Below are 20099 nucleotides of genomic sequence, written 5' to 3'. Positions count from 1 at the left end.
ATTTGCTGAGCTCGGTACCCATTCTAGGGTGCGTATGTATTGATCGCAGCATGGCCACAGGTGGACTAACACTTAGTGTCTGAATATAATTAATATTGCTGGTTAAAAAATCCCAATGAAACTGAAGAGGAGCCCCAGTGAGATGTAAAATTCCTGAACCGGGGGACATCTACAGGGGCGGATACAGCTTTTTGAGAAAAGCGGGGTGCACAGTTCATTTTCACCCGAGTTTCAATGGTCATTAAACTTTCAGCATAAAAGTGGGGGGGGGGGGGTAGTGGGACGACCAATGTGTGTTCAATGTGTCATCCCCCCTGCACCCCTCCTCTGGATCCGCCTAAGATCTAGACTTGCTTCATTTAGAGCTGTAACATTGCAGGGAGGGTTCGGCAGTAGGGGAAATAGTGTGGTTCAGGGACTGTTAGACATCATATTGACACTGAAGCCTGAGAGGTATATACTCTTTGCTTACTTGTCTTATATAGAAACCAGGACGTAAATCGAGTGCATCAGGTTTCAACTCCTCGTTCTTTACATTGAAAGGGCAAAGGCGGAAAATGTACAGCAAGGGATATCGCTTCATGAGATAAAAATATTTCCTGTAATTTCAGTATTTCAGCCTTATAGTGACTAAAAGAAGTTATACATTCATGACAATCGATATTATAAAAACCTGTTGAAAAATACATTGATAAAACCAGTAAATCAGATATTGATGTAAACCTAGTATGTTAATCTAAACTTATTGAAGACTATACAATATACAAACAGGCTACAAGAACCAACAACGAGTGGTAGATGCCTTACTAGGGAACTTACACTACGCAAAATATGAGTGCATCAGGTTTCTTCTGCTCATAAAGGTGACCCGTGAAGATCCGGGTCAGAATAGGTCTTCAGCAAACCATGCTTGCCACATTAAGGCGACTATGCTTGTCGTAAGAGGCGACTAACGGGATCGGGTGGTCAGGCTCGCTGGCTTTGTTGACACATGTCATCGGTTCCCAATTGCGCAGATCGATACTCATGTTGTTGATCACTGGATTGTCTGGTCCAGACTCGATTATTTACAGACCGCCGCCATATAGCTGGAATATTGCTGAGTGCGGCGTAAAACTAAAGTCACTCACTCACTCATAAAGGTCTTTTTTTACACTGAAATTAAGGGTCAGAGACAACATGTTCAGCAAGGTTTATCACGGCATGGAAGTGCGAGAACAAATATTTCCTGAAATTATGCTGTTTCCACTTATATCCGTAAGTCGGGATGGTTCCAGTACGGTTGGTTGGGTTGTTGTTTAACGCCGCACTCAGCAATATTCCAGCTATATGGCGGCGGTCTGTAAAAAATCGAGTCTGGACTAGACAAACCAGTGATCAACAGCATGGGCATCTATCTACGCAATTGAGACAAGAAGACATGTGTCAACCAAGTCAGCAGACCTGACCACCCGATCCCGTTAGTCGCCTTTAACGACAAGCATGGGTTGTTTAAGATCAAGTCTAACCCGGATCTTCACGGGTTATAAAAGCTATAACAGGGTTCGTTTAGTGTTGCCATCTTAAAAAGGGGCGGTGGGGTAGCTTAGTGGTTAAAGCGTTTGCTCGTCAAGCCGAATGTGGATTATAATCTCAGCGGTTGAACCTCTTGTAAAACTAAACCCACTCACTCACTGTTATACTGAGCCAAGTTATTTTGTTCAGCAGAAGCCCCTTGTAAATAAGATGTGTTTTGGGGAAATGATTTAAGTAATTTCCAGACTAAATTATCCATCCGTAACTACTCGTGTCATTCCGGCAAGCCAAATGGCGTCTCGTACCCCTCTCGTGGCAATGTTTACGACTGGGCCTCGTCTAAGCGCAAACGGGGACGGAGATGAAAAGAGTCTAGGACTATTTCCAAGGAAAGATAACTCTGAATTTCCAAATGCAGGAATAATAGTAAATAGTAGTGTAAGTAGGGGGCAGGGGGTTCATATAGGGATATTTAGATAGTAATTACCATTGATAGATTAATTGTTTATCGGATAGTCAGTCTAGTAGCACCTTGTTTGATTTGCTCTAATTAAGGGACTACTTTTTGACGAGGGTTATTGTTCATCGTAGTGCTAGATATATTGGGTAGGCCACGTGTGTGGTTCTAGACATGTTAGGTAGTAGCTCATTGGCGGAGACATCCGTCGTCTGTAGATGAACTTTGGCCCATGTCAAAAGTCTCTGTTATTTCCTAACAAGATTTGTGCCTATAGTGCGTTTGGCTCAAAAGCGGACCGATGAATTGCAATCTAACTCGAAAACTAATAAACATATAATACTCAATGAAACGCTGATCATAATCAAAACATCAGACCAACTCTGTGATTTGTTTGCAGAATTTATGTCCTAAAATCAAAAAAGTTGTTTAACAAACTATCATTAAAATATTGACACAGTTCACTATTTGTTACGAGGGAGGAGTACAGAGAAAGGGACAGCCAGGTGTTAGCGAAACACGTGCACAAGTACCGACAAAGTTATTGATTCATTAACCTGTGCTGTGCCGTCTCCATCCTTTCTCGAACACCTGGCTGTCCCAACACAGGATCTAGAATTTGGGGACAAGTGTAGTTAGTTCATTTGGATAGATCATTGACTCAGACATTCAATTACTTTGCCGTTCGTGCCATAATAAGATTGAAAGCTGTGCTGTCTTCCAAGCGGCTGCCATAAGCAAGGCCAAATCGTGACTAAAGCAACTACAACGGCCCAAATTGGAACAACACAGGTAAGCACACCTAAACGGTTCAGCGTTGCGTGTGAACTGATTTCTTCTGTAGAGAATCTAAGAATTAGTGATCAGTCCACTTCCTGTAAAAAATCCAGCCCAAAAGTTATCCAGGAGAAAATTGTTTTGGAAGGCTTCAACATCTTCTGCTGACAAGAAAGAAAGGTAATTCGTTAGTGTTGGCATATCTCAGCAGCAACAGCGCAGTCACAACAGGACCCTATGCAATTTGAACGAGCGTGTTTGCAAAGTCTACTTTCCTATCTGCTTCAGTGAGTGAGTGAGTTAATATTTGACGCCACATCGGCAATATTTCAGCCATATCGTGACGGGAACATATTTGACAGTGAAATGTAATATATGTATATTATAAAAACCTGTCGACGAAGGACAGCAACACAACTAGAATATCACAATTACAACTAAAACTAGAGTGGAAAGTTAAAACTAATAGCACTATTAGGTCGATACAAGATAAAAACGGGCTATAGATCGCCAACAACTGAAGGTAGGTCACCATACTAGGGACCATGGGGACTTAAGGTACTTTTGCTACCTTCATGGACCCTAGCTGGATTCATATCATCCCGACAGCAGCTGGCGATTGTAGAAAAAATTAGCCAAAATTAAAATAACAAAAATACTACGTTTTAAAAGATTGGTAAGTTTAAATGTACTTTAAAAGTTTGGGGACTTACCAACCCTCTCAGGAGGACAATAATTTTACGATACTTTAACCCCCTTTGAGGATACAGCCACCAACAATCTCAGTTGATAATCTAAACTACCATTTATAAAATACCACTTAATCCTTTTGCAAGTCATATTACTAAAAAAAATTCCAGTAATTCTATTTCCTTTTTTTTTTTATTAAATGAAAATTAACATTACAAAAAATATGCTTTATTGTTTTGATATTGAAGGTGACAAGATAACTCATTCATCAAAGATTTCTGCCATTGCTACCATCTATGGTATGATACTGCACTCAAATAACAATGTAAACCAAAAGTCACCGTGTTCTTTAATCTGTTTGGTTGAAAAACATGATCGAATGCTATTCGATTCCAGGAAATTGCAAGACTATTCACTGCGTATTGACACGTACAAATACCGCGTGTCAATACGATCGCAATTGTATTGTTGCGTCGTCAGCAGAGGTGACGTCATTCAAATCATATTGTGACGTAAAGTCGGAATGACGTCACAAATGAGCAGTTCCAGATGCTATTATGGGAACCAGCTGAGCGGCCAGCTCATGACACTTCACTGCTGTACCCGTACTCAATGTCAATGAGTGCAGACAGTAAAACCCATGGTTTACTTTTGTGCTTCAATGTTGAAGCACGGGAATATTTCATTTGAAACCTCCGGCTAACGCCGTCGGTTCTTAATGAATTCCTGTGCTTAAAATACTGAATAACACCCAGAAATCGGCCAACACATGATGTTTATCTCCTAAATGAAGTGTTATCTATTCTGAGACTGTTTCCGACCATAGCCATCAGATATCATGCAGATAATATGGTACGGTAACCTTTTAATGAAGTTTGACTTGGTTATATGTACAAGACCTTTGAGGCATGTTAAAGGAGCTTGTTTATCTTTTTGAAACAATTGATACATTTGAAATGCATGTTATTATATTTTTTACTTTTAGATTTAATCTAAAAAGATCCTAACGTGTTAATATTTAGGATTCATTCAACTTGACATTTACAACGTGTTTTACGTGTTTGATTTCCTAATCTAACCTAATCTAAAAGAAACATTTTTAATTTTGAAAATTAAAGAATACATTATGAAATAGTGATATGACATCAAATTTTAAAACTTATTTTATCTCAGGGTTTGCATCTCTCTCTCTTGCCTCGACCCATAGTGGAACGACTATAAACTTTTCCCTTTGCCTCTCTTTCCCATCGCCTTTCCCATCGCCCGTGTATTCATTCCATGCTACTCTCGCTATGCATCACTTACCACATTCCATACGAAGCATGCAGCATGCTCCCCAGCAACCCACGTGACCTCTGCTCTCACATCATTCTCATTCTCGTCAGAAATGGGTCCTTTGGCTAAGAAACCTCGCCTACATCGTCCTACTTTGGTTGCAAAGTGGTCGAAATCTCCTCCCTAGGGAGGGGAGGATTTTGTGGGCGCTTTGTCGGACTCTCGGAGTATTTTAGTCTAGTCAAATTTCTAAGAAATGTGGATTTTAAGGATGCATGAGGCATTTTTGAGTAAAAACAAGCAAACAACATTTTCTAGGGTAGTTTTTCGTGCTGAATACGAATCTGTTGTCTGCTAAGCTCAAGTTTAGTACAAGCTCGATCCTTCAGTCATAGCACATGGCTTGTATGCATTTATTTTCCAGTTTTCTTCATACTACGTATTTGACACATTATTGGATAGGCTTCCCACCTGTTCCTGTGATTTCCTGAACTGTTCTGTGGGTAATTATGTTGCTAAAATCATTAATCAAACTCACTGCATGAATGAAAGCAGTTTCATTTGCCATGCAGGTGAGGCAGTATAAAAGCATTCGTGTGGCATACATGTAAAAACGCCTATCCCATCCTGTCACACTCATTAACCTTTGAAGTAATTATGCGCTTTAAATGCAAATTTTGTGATCTAAACAGTTTGCCTGGAATATAATTCTGTCAACAAAAGGAAAAGATTTAGCCTTGCTTTGCATTTTTGAGCAAAAATGCTTGTAAAAAGTAGCTCTTCACGCAGAAACAAAAAGTCGTTCCGTAAGGGAGATATTTGCCTTAATACGAATTTTTCCTTCAGCACTTCCATGAAATCCAACATTTTGAAATCCTGTGGTAACATTATTAATCAACATATTGTAAAATGAGTTCATTGTATGGATTGAGAATGATACATAAAACACTTCTAAAAAAAAAGAATTTTGCATTCATTGACCTTTGACTCCAATTTGTGACCTAATTAGGCAAACAACAGATTCGTATTCAGCACGAAAAACTACCCTAGAAAATGTTTGCTTGCGTTTACTCAAAAATGCCTCATGCATTCACATTTCTGAGAAATTAGACTAGTCTATTTGGGGAAATTGTTGGGTACTCACTCGCCTCCCATTAAGACGAGAGCTTCTAGGGTAGAGATTGAACAAACGTCCATCCCTGTGACTGCTGAAGCCCCTCAGGACCTTCGGATGACTTTATCTTCCTCCCGATCTCCTCCTTCATCCCAGCCGTCGGGAGATTAGGAACCTGGGCATGTGTAGCTTGCCCGTTACCCCCTTTACGAGTAGGACACAGTTGACAGTTGCTGCTTGCCAGGGAGCATCTGGACAGTCTAGATCGCCAAATCGATCCTCTCATAGCCTCTCATTCGTCAAACGTCTGATCGTTCTCATCACGATAGTTCGTCAGATCAAGCTGAACTGCTGCGTACCAGCCAAACTCATTCATCTCGTTGAACCGTTCGTCAGATCGTCCTGTTTCCTGCAATGGCTCGCCTAACTTATCTGAGTATAATCGCTGAACTGGTTTGCCACGACAATTCTTCAGCACGGAATGGCTCTCTTCGTCAAACTAGTTCGTCAGGATCAAACCAGTTCACTACACCATCATCGAACTAGTTCGTCAAGCCGAACCAGTTCCCCAAACCATCCCCGGATGAGTTCATCAGACTGAACCAAGTTGCCAAACCTTCGCTGAACTAGTTTGGCAGACCAATTTGAACCTTATCATCGAACAAGTTCGTCAGGCCGAACCAGTCAACCACACCATCCCCTAACTACTTCGTCAGGCCGACCCATTTCACCACACCTTACACAAACTAGTTCACCAGGCCAGGCCGAACCAGTTCACCACACCTTACACAAACTAGTTCACCAGGCCAGGTCGAACCAGTTCACCACACCTTACACAAACTAGTTCACCAGGCCAGGCCGAACCAGTTCACCACACCTTACACAAACTATTTCACCAGGCCAGGCCGAACCAGTTCACCACACCTTACACAAACTAGTTCACCAGGCCAGGCCGAACCAGTTCACCACACCTTACACAAACTAGTTCACCAGGCCAGGCCGACCCAGTTCACCACACCTTACACAAACTAGTTCACCTGGCCAGGCTGAACCAGTTTGCCGCAACTTCACTGAACTAGTTTGCCAGAACCCATTCGCCGAACTAGTTCAGTAGATCGATCTACTTCGCCAAGATCTTCTCAACCACATTACCGAACTGGTTCAACAGACAGTTCTGTTCTATCTCGGTCCTCTGAGCCGAATTACTGAACGGTTCGCCACAGTTTCACCAAACTAACTTGTCATCTTGAACCAGTTCACCTCGGTATCACCCGTCCAGTTTGTGGTTATTCTTACTGAACTACAGCCACTCGAACTGATTCATCAGCACCGTTCTAGTTCGTCTGGTCGATCGCATTCACTGTGACCTACAGGTTCTACGGATACAACCGAGTTACCTGGAACTAGTTCATCCATCATTACCTAACCGCATCTCCGAACTGGTTCACTGGATGCTTCTGCGGTTCGAACCACCACTGGAATTTTGCACTGAGGCAATTCGTCTAGATATTCGCCTCATATCAACAATTTAGTTCAACTGACCGTTTGGAGTCTTATGGAACATTGTCACCTAGGCATTCTAGGTATCGTTCTCATTCTCGCACCCCTCACCTGACTGGTTCTGCAGAGCATCCTGACCCAACTGTTATGACTGGTTCCCGATCATCAATTCATCTGTCTTGGCCGGTCTCCATCTCCTACGAGGCGTCGCTTTGGTTCATTAGATCAACTTTCCCCTGTGCAGTGCCCATCTACTTCTGCTCCGGTGGCTTCAGTGTCATCTCAGATTAAACCCGAGCCTTGGACTCCCTCTCAGGACACTGAACCCACGCCAGATCTTGATATGATGTTAAGGGCGGTTACTACCAACCGTCTTCTTCAGCTCAACTGCTGGCTACTCCCTCTTCGGCTAGATCTGCTGAGCACATGGTGCGTTTTTTTAATGACCATTCTCCAGGTCATTCTCAAGTCTCCACACCCGAGGGCAGTTTTGATCTGGTAGAACCTGTTCTCGCATGGGTTGCTGAGAAACTTCATTGTCCTTCATTAGTCCTACTTTCTTCGGGGCAGTGATCTGACTTCCCTTACCCTTCTCCCCGTCAATGTATTCTTCAGACGGCTACTACATTAGACCGGGCCTTCAAAGCTCTAAAGCGGACTAGGGATGGTCTTTCTTCACCAAGATTTCTACCGGCTACTTCACATGGGCATAGTCTTACCTCATTGCAATAAAGAAGTTGATTGACTATCCATTAAACTTGGTTTTTCTTCATTTATACAACTTCTAAAATGCCTTTGAAAGGAATGGTCTTACCTCCATCTTCACAGCTCCACCTGTGGATGAGAACATTTCCACCTTGTGTGGCAAACGTAACAGTTCTTTCTTCATGGTGGAGCGAGTGAGTGAGTTAAAATTTATAGTCACATTGGCAATATTTCAGCCATATTGTGACTAAAACAGTTAATATGATAACAATAAATAATAAAAAATCTGTCGACAAGGGACAGTAAAACATCTAGAATATCACAATTTGAGGTATTAAAACTAGCATTTAACTTAAAATATATGACTATTAGGGACAATACAAAATAAAAATGGACGAGAGATCCCAAACAACTGAAGTTAGAGCATGCTTCCTTTGTCTTCGACCATACTATAACCATCCGATGTGGCTGTTACAACCCGGACCGAACTACTTTCTCAAATAAAAAGAACAATTTCGACTATAATTACTTTTTATTACTTTTTAATGACAACAGACACTGAAATCGCGACGCGATCGTCCGTCACAATTTGCGAGACTGCAGGCATGGTAGTGGTAGCTACGTCGACACTGGAGTCAGCAGTTCATCGTCTTTTAGGGAGTTCACCGCCACCTTGGATCACGTTGCTGATTCTTTCTCCTGAGCTGTACTAACTCGCTTGTACTCTCTCACAGCGGTACTCCGATGTCCCGTTGTTCTGGCGATTAGTTGTTCATCAATGCCTGACTGAAAGAGTCGAGTGGCGCATGTGGCTCTGAGTGAGTGATTGCTGTAAAAACCTGCAAAAAGACAATTTACATTATTGCTAGTCTAACAAAGTAAGGAATATGGCTATATGTTCAACGCTTTTCAATACCGCCCCTTTGAACAGTCATACAGAAGCCTTGTCAAATTACGCTTACAGTACAAGGGCAGCCTCAATCAGAAATATGGTCACGCCATACTGTGAAACCCAAAACCACCACATTCACAAGTTTAATGAAAAGTTAAAAAGGTAAAACTTACCTTCAAAGCCTGCTTGTTTACACATCTTGCCAACTGTCTGCTGCAGAGTGTGTTTTCCAACAGCCTGCTGACTGTACCACTGATCATCTCTGGGCTTCACCAGTGGTCGCAAATACATGACACGGGAGTTGGTCGGACGCAGACTACAGTACTTTCTGAATATCGCAACTACACACTTGTTACGATCGTCACTGGCGTATGCACGAACACACTTTGGAGGAACACCAAAATCCTTAAGTCCACGCTGGTAACACTTACTAGTCTTCTCAGAATAAAGAAGAAATTCTCCAGTGTCATCCTTGTCAATTTCGAATTGGTCAACTGTAAGATTCCTGTGCTCATCGCCGCTTCTGAGTGCAAAATTTAATCCAATGAGGTACAGCATTGTATCCAAAAGAACCTGTGGTTACGAAACTCCCAAGATGCCCATATCCCACATAGTTGTCTTTTGTTCATAGGAAATAACCTTGGCCTTTTTTGGTACGAATTCCATTCGATCCTTCTTTTATTACACTGTCCAATATATTTCGCAGTTCGAGGAAAACGTTATCCGACAGGAATTTCAAATCTCGACCACACTTCGTCAAATGCATGTTCAATTACAGCACTAACTGCCGGAGAGTTTTTGGATTATATTCAGATCCATCGCTTTGCACACCTCTCATACAAAACGACACAGAGTAATTAAGTTCATCGTCGTTCAGATCCTTGAGTTTATGAGCCATTAAACTTAAACGCTGTCCGGATGTTTCCCCTAGTAAAATTCTCTGATTACGTGAATTTCTCCAAGTTTCAAAAAGACCACAGGCCCAACGTAAATTCTGTTCGGTATTTTGAGGCACACTTGTCTCGCATAAACCTGCAATTTCAGAATCCAACAACGGTTCAGAAAATCTTTCATGATCACTGTGCTTCCCACTACCGCCGCCAAACACATTCTCACTCACGTGGACTTCTTCCTCCACGTCACTAATATCGCTGTAATGTTGCTGAAGAAGATCCCTTTCCTCCACAGTTTCCAGTGCTGTGCATAGAATTTCATCATCTTCAGAGTTTTCACTTATTGTCAAAAACTCACACTGTGAAGCTGGAATCAACGTATCGTCGCTGTTGGTCCCACTCATACCTGCTGCGTAATGAAGAGACATGTGCGCTGAGACCATGTGTTTGTAAAGGTGAGATTTCCGAAAAGCACGTGCTTTACGTCCTCGGTTCATTAACCATCCTTGATGGGGGCCCGGAATGAAATCCTATGTACCCCTGAAGCTGATTAATCAAAGAGCATCGGGCCGCTTTCTCAAGACGACCTTCGATAACTGGTAAAGACATATTGGCGTTGATTTAACGACGATAGCGACTGTACGGGCCTTTAGGTAGAATGCAGAATATATCACATGTGCCGTTCATGACATAACTCGACCGTACCACAACCTTGCCTGCGCTTAAAAAACTATAGTTCATTCATTAAATTACAGACGCGTACCATATAAATATTATTCTTTTATTTTATTAAAAGCAATATTTGTGTGCATGCTCTAAGTAGGTTAGAAGACGAGGACGCGTTCTGTAACCATGGATTAAGGCGGTTAGAGCCCTCTCTGCCTCTCAGGCTCTAACCGCCTTAATCCATGGTTACAGAACGCGTCCTCGTCTTCTAACCTATACGGAGATCACCATACTAGGGACCATGGGGACTTACAGTACCTTTGCTACCTGCATGGACCCAAGCTGGATTAACACCATCCCTTCAGCCATTGGCGATTGTAGGAACATTTAGCCATGATTTAAAATCACAAAGATACTACGGTTTAAAAAACTAGTAAATTTAAATTTCCTTTGAGAATTCTTGATCAGTATCGGGACTTAGGTACCTTCTTCAGGAGGACCTGTTTGTGACAAGGATAGTAAGCAGGTTAGGACCCCCCTATCTGATATACTGGACCCATCAATTATTACACCCCAACTAAGTGAATAAACTTTATGGTAGAAGATAGGGAACTAGCCCATATGGATGCTGCCATTCATCGGACTTTGCCTTCTATCAACTGTGCCCTTTCAGTGACCAAGATGCATACATTCGCGAATGTATATCTCTCATATTAGAGCAATTTCAGACTATTCTTGATCAGATATCACATTTCCTTGGCTACACACTCACTGTCCGCCGCTGGGGTCCACTTAATATCTCGTCATGGGATGAGATGGTTGTCTAAACAGTTGGTCGATTCTGGACGACCTGTTTGTGACAAGGATAGTAAGTCCTGGTTACCAGCTATCGATCATAGGCAGCCCGTCTCTAAATCTTTACCCTATTCAGCGTACTTATCCCCCAGTTCAGGCACAAACCCTGAGAGCGACCATCGATATGCTGCGAGCCACCAACAATCTAGGTCTGTCACCAATCAACCCCGGGTTTTATTCACCAATCTTTCTGGTCCCGAAGAAGAACTCAGACAAACTCAGGTTGATTTTTAACATGAAGCTATTCAACGCTTAGTTTCTGGAACGCCCGCCCCACTTCAGGATGGTGTCTGTCAGTCTCCTGCGCACTATCCTGAAGAAAGGAAATTTTCTAATCAGTTTGGGCAGCATGCTTTAATTATGACTGTTTTTGTTAAAAGGCGTGTAACTTCACACAATTTTCTAGTTGATTCTAGCAGATCTTGTGGTATGTTCCTTGTTGGGTTTGTAAATAGAATGGTTCTAGATATGTCTTCCTCAGTTCACTACGTGATGGGCACTTTTCATGGCACATGGAGCTCGTCTTCGATAACATGAATGTTATTTTTCTTGCATCTCTTTCTTTCCTCGGAATATTGTTGGTGGCCTTGTTTCTATTTGAAAGTTGGAACACCTGAATGGAGCTAATATTCTGCGTAGATGATGGGGCAAATAAAGTGTCACATATGTTTTGACGTTTAGCATAGATTTGAATGTATGTAGGTTGAACACGTATTGTTTGAAGTGCCAGTCTTAATTCAAAGTATCGTTTAGTCATTTAAAAGTTTGTACGATGATATTTCACCTTCTCTCAGTGCTAAACAAAATCCATGTGACACTGTTCGACAGGACCACGGACCAGCTGCTGGACAGTTATTCAGCCCACTGTGAAGATAGCATCATACAGAGATTTTTTTTCAGGTCATCTTGATGCTGATAATTAAATTCAGTGAATGATTACACAATGCCATTAAGAAAGTGGTCAAATGTAACATGTGTTATATTTGGGATTACACTTTCTTAGTAAAGTACAAATTCTAGTACTTTTTGAGTTGAGCCCCATCCGGGATGCGAACTCACTCTGGGAAGCCAGATGGTGATAATCTAGATCCAGGAGTAACAACGAACGATGTTCGAATGACCAGCAAGAGTAAAGACTACCATTTGTTTCCTTCTGACTTCTGTTGCCGACAGGATTGATGCTTTGGAATTATCAAACAAAGCTCCTCAGAAAGAGATGAAATCAGAGTGTGCAGATGATTTCCTGTCTACTTGGAAAATTTGAAGATCTTGCTGGCAAGGAAATTGGTAGAGAGTTTAAGTTCATTCAGCAGGATGAAAAGCCTCATTCAACACCAAGTACTACACGATAGACAAGTCGAGATATCAAAGGCGTCATCGATTTTCCTGTTGCCATTTATATTGAAAAAAAAGCAGCATACTCTGACTGTATCTACATAATGGACGCCTATGTCACGCACATCAATCAGTGGTATGCCAGAGCAGTCAGAGGTAGAACAATCAGATTTGTGGGATTACGTAAATCATTGTCATTTTTTATATTAGATATTAAATATTACCAAATTCATTTTCATAAGCTTACACATAATAGTTAATAAGTGTTTCATGATTTTACTTTGATATGTATCTAAGCATTATTAATGTATTTTAGGCTAAGAGTTTGAAAGACTACGAGTTCCTCTTGGTGGCGACCGGATGTCAAGAGTAAGACTCCAGGGAGTAAAAGCCTTGAAGGAAGAGACACACACTGTGCAGTCGAGATTTGATCAGCTCGAACCAGTCATTGTGGAAATGTTCCACATCCTTCAAGATTTCCTTGAGGTAGGGATAACATTGCCACAAATACATAGCCGTTATTCTTAAATAGCTAAATATTATGGGGGTTAATGGGAATGCCGTGCAATGAAACATCCAAATACTTGTGAATTTAATTGAGCCTGGAACATTCTTATAATGTACTTGCTACATAGACATAGGCAAATAGCTTCTAAATTAACATTTTAAAACAATGTCAACAATACCAAATGAGTGTGCCTTGTGTGAATCACTCTATAACATTTCAATGACGTTTATGAAATTTCTTTGCAATTACTTGCAGAAATTGTGCAAGGGCGTTTCTCAAGCTTGTCACGGGAATGGACAAGGACACACATGGACATTTGAAATTAGTCACTCAAAGATCAAATGTTAATGGCAAAATCAAGGTGCGGTTTAAGGTATATTTGATTACTTACATATAATTTTGCAATGTAGCAAAACAACGACCATATTTAAAAAAAAAGCTGTGAGACAAAACTGTTATTGATAACACGGTATTCGGACCCACAATATCAATTTGCTGAATTATCATTTCATATTATGCATGAACATGAACGCTAAACCGTATGCTTTCCAGGGACATGAACAGTTTGTGGATGTGTTATAAGGATGTGTTAATTATGTCACATTAATTAACTTTTGTTTATTATGGGTCGCAAAAGTTGAAAGCACTGAATGTGGATTTGAACTCACAATTGAACTTAGGCTATTATCTTCACTTGTTAAAAGTAAGCTGAGGAGTTACCTTCCTTTGTTTTTTATTCCGGTGTCTTCGGTGGGATTCTGGAAGCTCTGAGAAGGTGGTGTGGCATAGCTTTTGTCAGAACACTCCAAAACTGTGCAGTAGGTATATAAAGAGATGCATGACACAACATTGGATTTACGCTCATCTGTCTGCTAACATTGACATTTCAAGACCGACCACTCAAGAGGCCTAGTCTACATTGAACTTTCATGCTGCCGACATGTGTCATGCATGTTCAACTGACCTTGTTTTTATTCGAGATGTAATTGATTTTTATAGATTGGTTTGTGTTTTATTTTGCTGGTTTAAAGGAACTCACAAGCCTTTAATCACAGGAATTTCAAAACCGTATTAGATGTCGTTGGCACATCATACTTGCTTCAACTGACCAGTCACATGTTTGGACTTAATGAGTTGAACGATGAAGGGAAACATCCAGATATCCCATCAAATGTGAATTTGTGGCACAAGAAAAAGAAGGAAGAAGTGTTCAACAGAATAACTTTTTGATACAACGTTCATTCAACCATTTGATAAGAAAGGTTTTTTTCATTATGTGCAAGCATATTATGTATATGTGTAGGGAAATGTTTTTTTAGAAGTGTTATTTATCATGTTATCGGGCGTCAGGTTCGTAATGTAAACTTAGCGGTAAGTTTGAAGTGTAAATTACCTTACATAAGTGATTTCTGCTTGTAGTTTTTAAAATTCCACTTGTTTACCTTTGTTTTGGCAGTAAAATTCCGTTGGAATTGCCCTTTCGGTTGGTTTACGGTCATGGCATGCGCTGCCATGGGTGACGGGTGATAAGGTAGCTACTTGACCAGGATTAAAGGTTAGCGCACGGGGTATATAAGGGCCCGCAACACTCTCAGAGGTCGCTTGCTTCAGGATACCCTGACCGTTAAGTAAGTGAGTGAGTGAGTTATTATCTAACGTCACATCGGCAATATTGCAGCCATATCGTGACGAGAACATATTTGATTTTGAAGTGGAATATATGTATATTATATAAACCTGTCGACGAAGGACAGTAAAACAACTAGAATATCACAATTAGAATTAAAACTAGCGTGGAAAGTTTAAAACTAATAGCACAATTGGGACAATACAAAAGAAAAACAGGCTAGAGATCGCCAGCAACAGAAGGTAGATCACCATAATAGGGACCATGGGGACTTACATTACATTTGCTACCTGCATGGACCCTAGCGCGATTTACAACATCCCTTCAGCCGCTGGCGATTGTAGGAAAATTTAGCCGGAAGTTAAAAGAACAAAAATACTACGATTAAAATGTGGTAAATTTACATCTTACTTTGAAAGTTTTGGGACTTACGTACCCTCTCAGGAGGACAATGCTGACCGTTAAGTTAGTCGGGAGGTCTTCCTCCTTTCCTTAGTTATTGTGTATATGTGTTATGTAGAATCTAGGATAGGAAAATGAATAGCGGGTTGGGGGAAGCTATAGGCTTAGAGTAGGCTTTATTTTGTAGGACTGTCTTTTGGGGTTAAACAGATTACCAGGTGTGTGTGAGGAAGGCTTGTATTTATCCTGTTAACTTTGGCTAAGTTTATTTTTGGTAATAGTGAGTTAATATTTAACGTCACATCGGCAATATCTCAGCCATATCGTGACAAAAAATATTTATACAATATAATAATATATTTGTCAGACGAGTTTGAATCTGGAAAAATGGGTTCAAATATAACAACTATCGAAATCATACTTGTAATAGACAAACTTTTGCACAACCTGTCTTTCAAGTAATAGATCGTAGATAACATTCAGGTGAATTGTGGTACACCCAGTCAAGTCATCTTGAATCAAAAGCCAACGATATGGTTGGATATCCAACTTGGTTCTTATACACATGGGGCGGTGGAGTAGTCTAGTGGTTAAAGCGTTGGCTCGTCACGCCGAAGACCCGGGTTCGAATCCCCAGATGGGTACAATGAGTGAAGCCCATTTCTGGTGTCCCCCGCCGTGACATTGCTGGAATATTGGTAAAAGCGGCGTAAAACCAAACTCAGTCAGTCAGTCTTATACACATACGTCATATACATGCTTACATTAACATGACACACAATAATCATACATGTACTACAGCTGATGAGTATCAAGTTTAATGATTATGATTTTGAAACAAAAATATCTCTAGATATTTTTTTGACACAATAAGGGTTTATTCTGATTGTCTTAAGTCTAAAACCCGAGTGAGTTTTACTCCGCAATATTCCAGCTATATGGCGGTGGTCTGTAAATGATCCAGTCTGGACCAGACGATCCAATGATCAACAGTATGAGCATGAATGGGTCTTGATTGGTCTGAGTGTGTATATTGGAAAACTTCGTGCGTGTCCTTCATGGACCCTGTTGCTGGTACATTTCATGCATTATAAAGTTGTGCACGATTTTAACGAGATTAAAGGTTGAATGAGAGTGTTTTGTTTGTCATGTCATAAGCTATGTCTAAAATACTGACCGACTGAGTTTGGTTTTACGCCGCTTTTACCAATATTCAAGCTACATCACGGCGGGGGGACACCAGAAATGGGCTTCACACATTGTACCCATGTGGGGATTCGAACCCCGGTCTTCGGCGTGACGAGCCAGCGATTTAACCAGTAGGCTACCTCACCGCCTCCGATTGTTATATAGAACCTAACAAAGTTAAAGTGAAGGTCCAGATCACAGTTCCTCCTCGTCATCACCCCTGATTCTAATTCTGATAGTGAATTACCGGAAAATATTGAGTATGTGAATCATAATGCCTCGTTATTCCTCCACCTCGACACTAACGACAGTGCCATTTATCCAGACACCTGGACCCAGTACGAAGAAAACTGTCGGATTGAATTTCTTTACTCTGTGTACTAACAGTTCCACTGAGGAATACGCCAGAAATTTCTTTCAGGATTACTCTTTACTAGCCAAGAAAAGCAGGTGCAGATTTGCAAGGCAGACCTCAGTAAATTCATCGATTCCCACAATTTCGATTTCAGTGGAATAAAAAAATGTAAACAGTCCAATAAAAACACTGTTCCTCTCAGAAAGGTGAGTGAGTGAGTTAATATTTATCGTCACATCGGCAATATTTTAGCCATATCCTGACGAGAACAGATTTGACATTGAAATGGAATATATGTAGGTTATAAAAACCTGTCGACAAAGGACAGTAAAACAACTAGAATATCACAATTAGAATTAAAACTAGTGTGGAAAGTTAAAACTAATAGCACTATTATGACAGTATAAGATAAAAACAGGCTATAGATCGCCAACAACTGAAGGTACATCACCATACTAGGGACCATGGGGACTTACAGTACCTTTGCTACCTGCATGGGCCCTAGTTGGATTTACACCATCCCATCAGCCGCTGGCGATTGTAGAAAAGTTTAGCCAAATTTTAAAGGAACAAATATACTACGTTCAAAAATCGGGTAAGCAAAAATTTAACTTTGAATGTTTTGGGACTTACGTACCCTCTCAGGAGGACAATCATTTTACGATACTTTAACCCCCTTAGAGGATACAGCCACTAACAATCTAAGTTACTAATGTAAATTACCAATATGTCTATTTACAAAATACATTAATCAGAATTCATCAAACAAATCAATTTCTTTAAAAAAAACAATAATTAAATGATAATTAACATTTGTAAAAAGATCCTTCATTGTTTTTACATTGAAATACTTAACCCTTATGATGGAGAATTCAACACAGTCAAGCAGGACATGCTTGACCGTGGTTCTAATTTATACTACCATCTTTAAAATGCCATTTATCTATTTACAAATCATTTAACAAATCTAATTCTTTTAAAAATGCAATAATTAAATGAGAACTGACATTATTAAAAAGATCCTTCATGGTTCGTGATTTGAAATAGATTTTCCTTGTAATGTAATATTCAACACAGTCAAGCAGGACATGCTTGACCGTGATTCCTCTCAAAAGGGAACGTGGTTCGATGGAAGCAGCATTTCCTTGAGGAAAGCACTCCTTCCATGTAATCGCTTTGCCCAAAAAATATCTTATGAACTAACTGCAACTGGAACTTCCATTCCCCACGAGGTAGTGAGATAACATCAACAGGAACAATCTGCGATGACTTTAAGTACATCCGCGAGGTTTGTGTAGAAGATATCGACCTTGGGGGAGGTACCAAAACAGGGGGCCAGGGCACGACTGTTGAAATTGACGAGGCCAAATTTGGTAATAAGGAATTACAATCGGGGCCGATTAGTGGACGGAATTTGGGTGTTCGGTGGTATCTGCCGAGAAACACATACTTTTCTTGTGCCTGTTAAAAAAAAGTGACGCTGGTACACTGCTACCTGTCATACAACATCATGTATTACCGGGGCGGTGGGGTAGTCTAGTGGTTAAAGCGTTGGCTCGTCACGCCGAAGACCCGGGTTCGAATCCCCACATGGGTACAATGAGTGAAGCCCATTTCTGGTGTCCCCCGCCGTGATATTGCTGGAATATTGCTAAAAGCGGCGTAAAACCAAACTCAGTCAGTCAGTCATGTATTACCCGGTAGTACCATAATGTCGGATGAGTGGGCAGCGTACAGAGGCATCAAGGATTTGTGATTTGAACATTTAACTGTCAACCATTCCTCAAATTGTGTCGGTAAATATTAACGGACGGAAGTCTTACCAACAAAATGGCAGATGTTCATAACACCGGTACTGGTAGAAGTTCACGGAAAACTTTGAAAAGAAACAAAAATAATTCCCTCCTTTTATGTTTGTTTGTTATGATTGTTTATTTACAGAAATATTCTATACATTCTGTTTTGGAATCCAATAAAGGGCTTTGCTTCAATTTATAATACACATTTTCAAGAGTAATGGTACACAATTACTTTGCCTTAATGGCAACCTTTTTACCTTTGTTCCCTCCGACTTGAGCACACAGAAAAATTACTTTTTCATCAATTTCAAAAAGTTTTAATTTTCCCTCCTTCAACTAAAGAATGCCAAACAAAAATTTGTTATTTTCAAATCAAGGAGGTAATATTAATCCATATATTAACAACTTTATGTTTAAGAAAATCACAGACACCATCAATTCAAATGGACAGCAACAACGAAGCAGAGATGAGATTATCAAGAAATAGAAAAACCTTAAGAGTGCGGGCAAAAAAATTTAACTACAACACTTTCAAGAATGCAACAACTACAACCATTGAATTTGGGAATTTATTTCCTGTGAAGGGTAACATATCGGAGATAAGGCCTAAAAAAAATCTTGGGGTTCCGGTTTCCCAACCGACCCAAAATTTTCCTACTGACCCTAACAATTTTACTCACTATTTATTTATCAGTTTCATGTACATGTCAATATCCAAGTATGCCTTCATTTCAGATGTCTCATACATATTGTTCATTGACTGTTGATGTCCATTTCATCTATTTCATAAGATATCTCACCATGATGTTGCTGGAATATTGCTAAAAGTGTCTTGAAACCCAATCTATTCAATTTACTTTGTCATATAAATTTTTGAAACTTATTCCAGGAGAAAACTTTAAAATGTAAAATATCAAACTGACGAGTCTACATTGCAAAATCACGAAAATATCAAATTTCTATCTTGATTGATGAGGTAAAAATGATATTTGTCACGAAAACTAGTAATCTTCAATATATCACATGAGCAGGTGACAGTGGGTGAATTGTGTAATATGTTTAGTGTGAACTTTGCCGTATGTTTAGATTGTATAAGGACTTAGTGGAAAAAAACAACAAATTTTAATAATTACAATAATTAATATCCGATTATATTTTCAGGCGGCGGACCTCTCCCAACGCCAATAAACCCAGTTACAGAAGCCGTGGTGGACTGTATAGGCCGGGAGAATTCAGTGCTGTCAGGAATTGGGCCGATGTCCATGGATTCATACAGCTCCTAGAGCTAGATCAATCCTTTGAAAAGTAGGTAATAACATATTGAAACTATTTTATGAGTTCCCGTGACCATGTGAATTCCTAAAATTAAAGTTGAAATTAGATAAAACCTTGCTTCTCTATTTGTCTGGAAATCTGTGAAGAGATGAAATAATAAAAGAAAACAGAAAACAGCAATTTATAAGTAAATAGAGGATATTATATGAGTGCCCATGTCATACTATGTTTACGACACGAGTGCCTAAATGTTGGTATTTCCCGAGGGATA

At 40.2% G+C, this 20099-nt stretch overlaps 2 protein-coding genes across 2 annotated transcripts; one reads left to right on the top strand and one right to left on the bottom strand.

The window, feature by feature from the left end:
- Window positions 1–8711: 8711 nt before the first annotated feature.
- Window positions 8712–9498, bottom strand: LOC124286206. Its single transcript, XM_046722551.1, has 2 exons — window positions 9099–9498; window positions 8712–8872 (listed from the first exon to the last, which is right to left on the bottom strand). Exons 1-2 carry the CDS (start codon window positions 9481–9483, stop codon window positions 8712–8714), a joined length of 546 nt encoding a protein of 181 aa, XP_046578507.1. The 5' UTR covers window positions 9484–9498.
- Window positions 9499–12386: 2888 nt separating this feature from the next.
- LOC124286205 lies at window positions 12387–19836 on the top strand. The gene is given in 7 exon segments (XM_046722550.1): window positions 12387–12501; window positions 12606–12677; window positions 12997–13160; window positions 13438–13449; window positions 13451–13555; window positions 18031–18127; window positions 19715–19836. Coding segments are annotated over 7 exon segments (687 nt in total).
- Window positions 19837–20099: the final 263 nt, after the last annotated feature.

This window comes from Haliotis rubra, unplaced genomic scaffold, assembly GCF_003918875.1.
Source record: "Haliotis rubra isolate DU_JTF1 unplaced genomic scaffold, ASM391887v1 Scf379, whole genome shotgun sequence".
Taxonomy (NCBI): Eukaryota; Metazoa; Mollusca; class Gastropoda; order Lepetellida; family Haliotidae; genus Haliotis; species Haliotis rubra.
The sequence above is the reverse complement of the archived record's forward strand: the minus strand, read 5'-3'. Positions and strand labels throughout refer to the sequence as shown.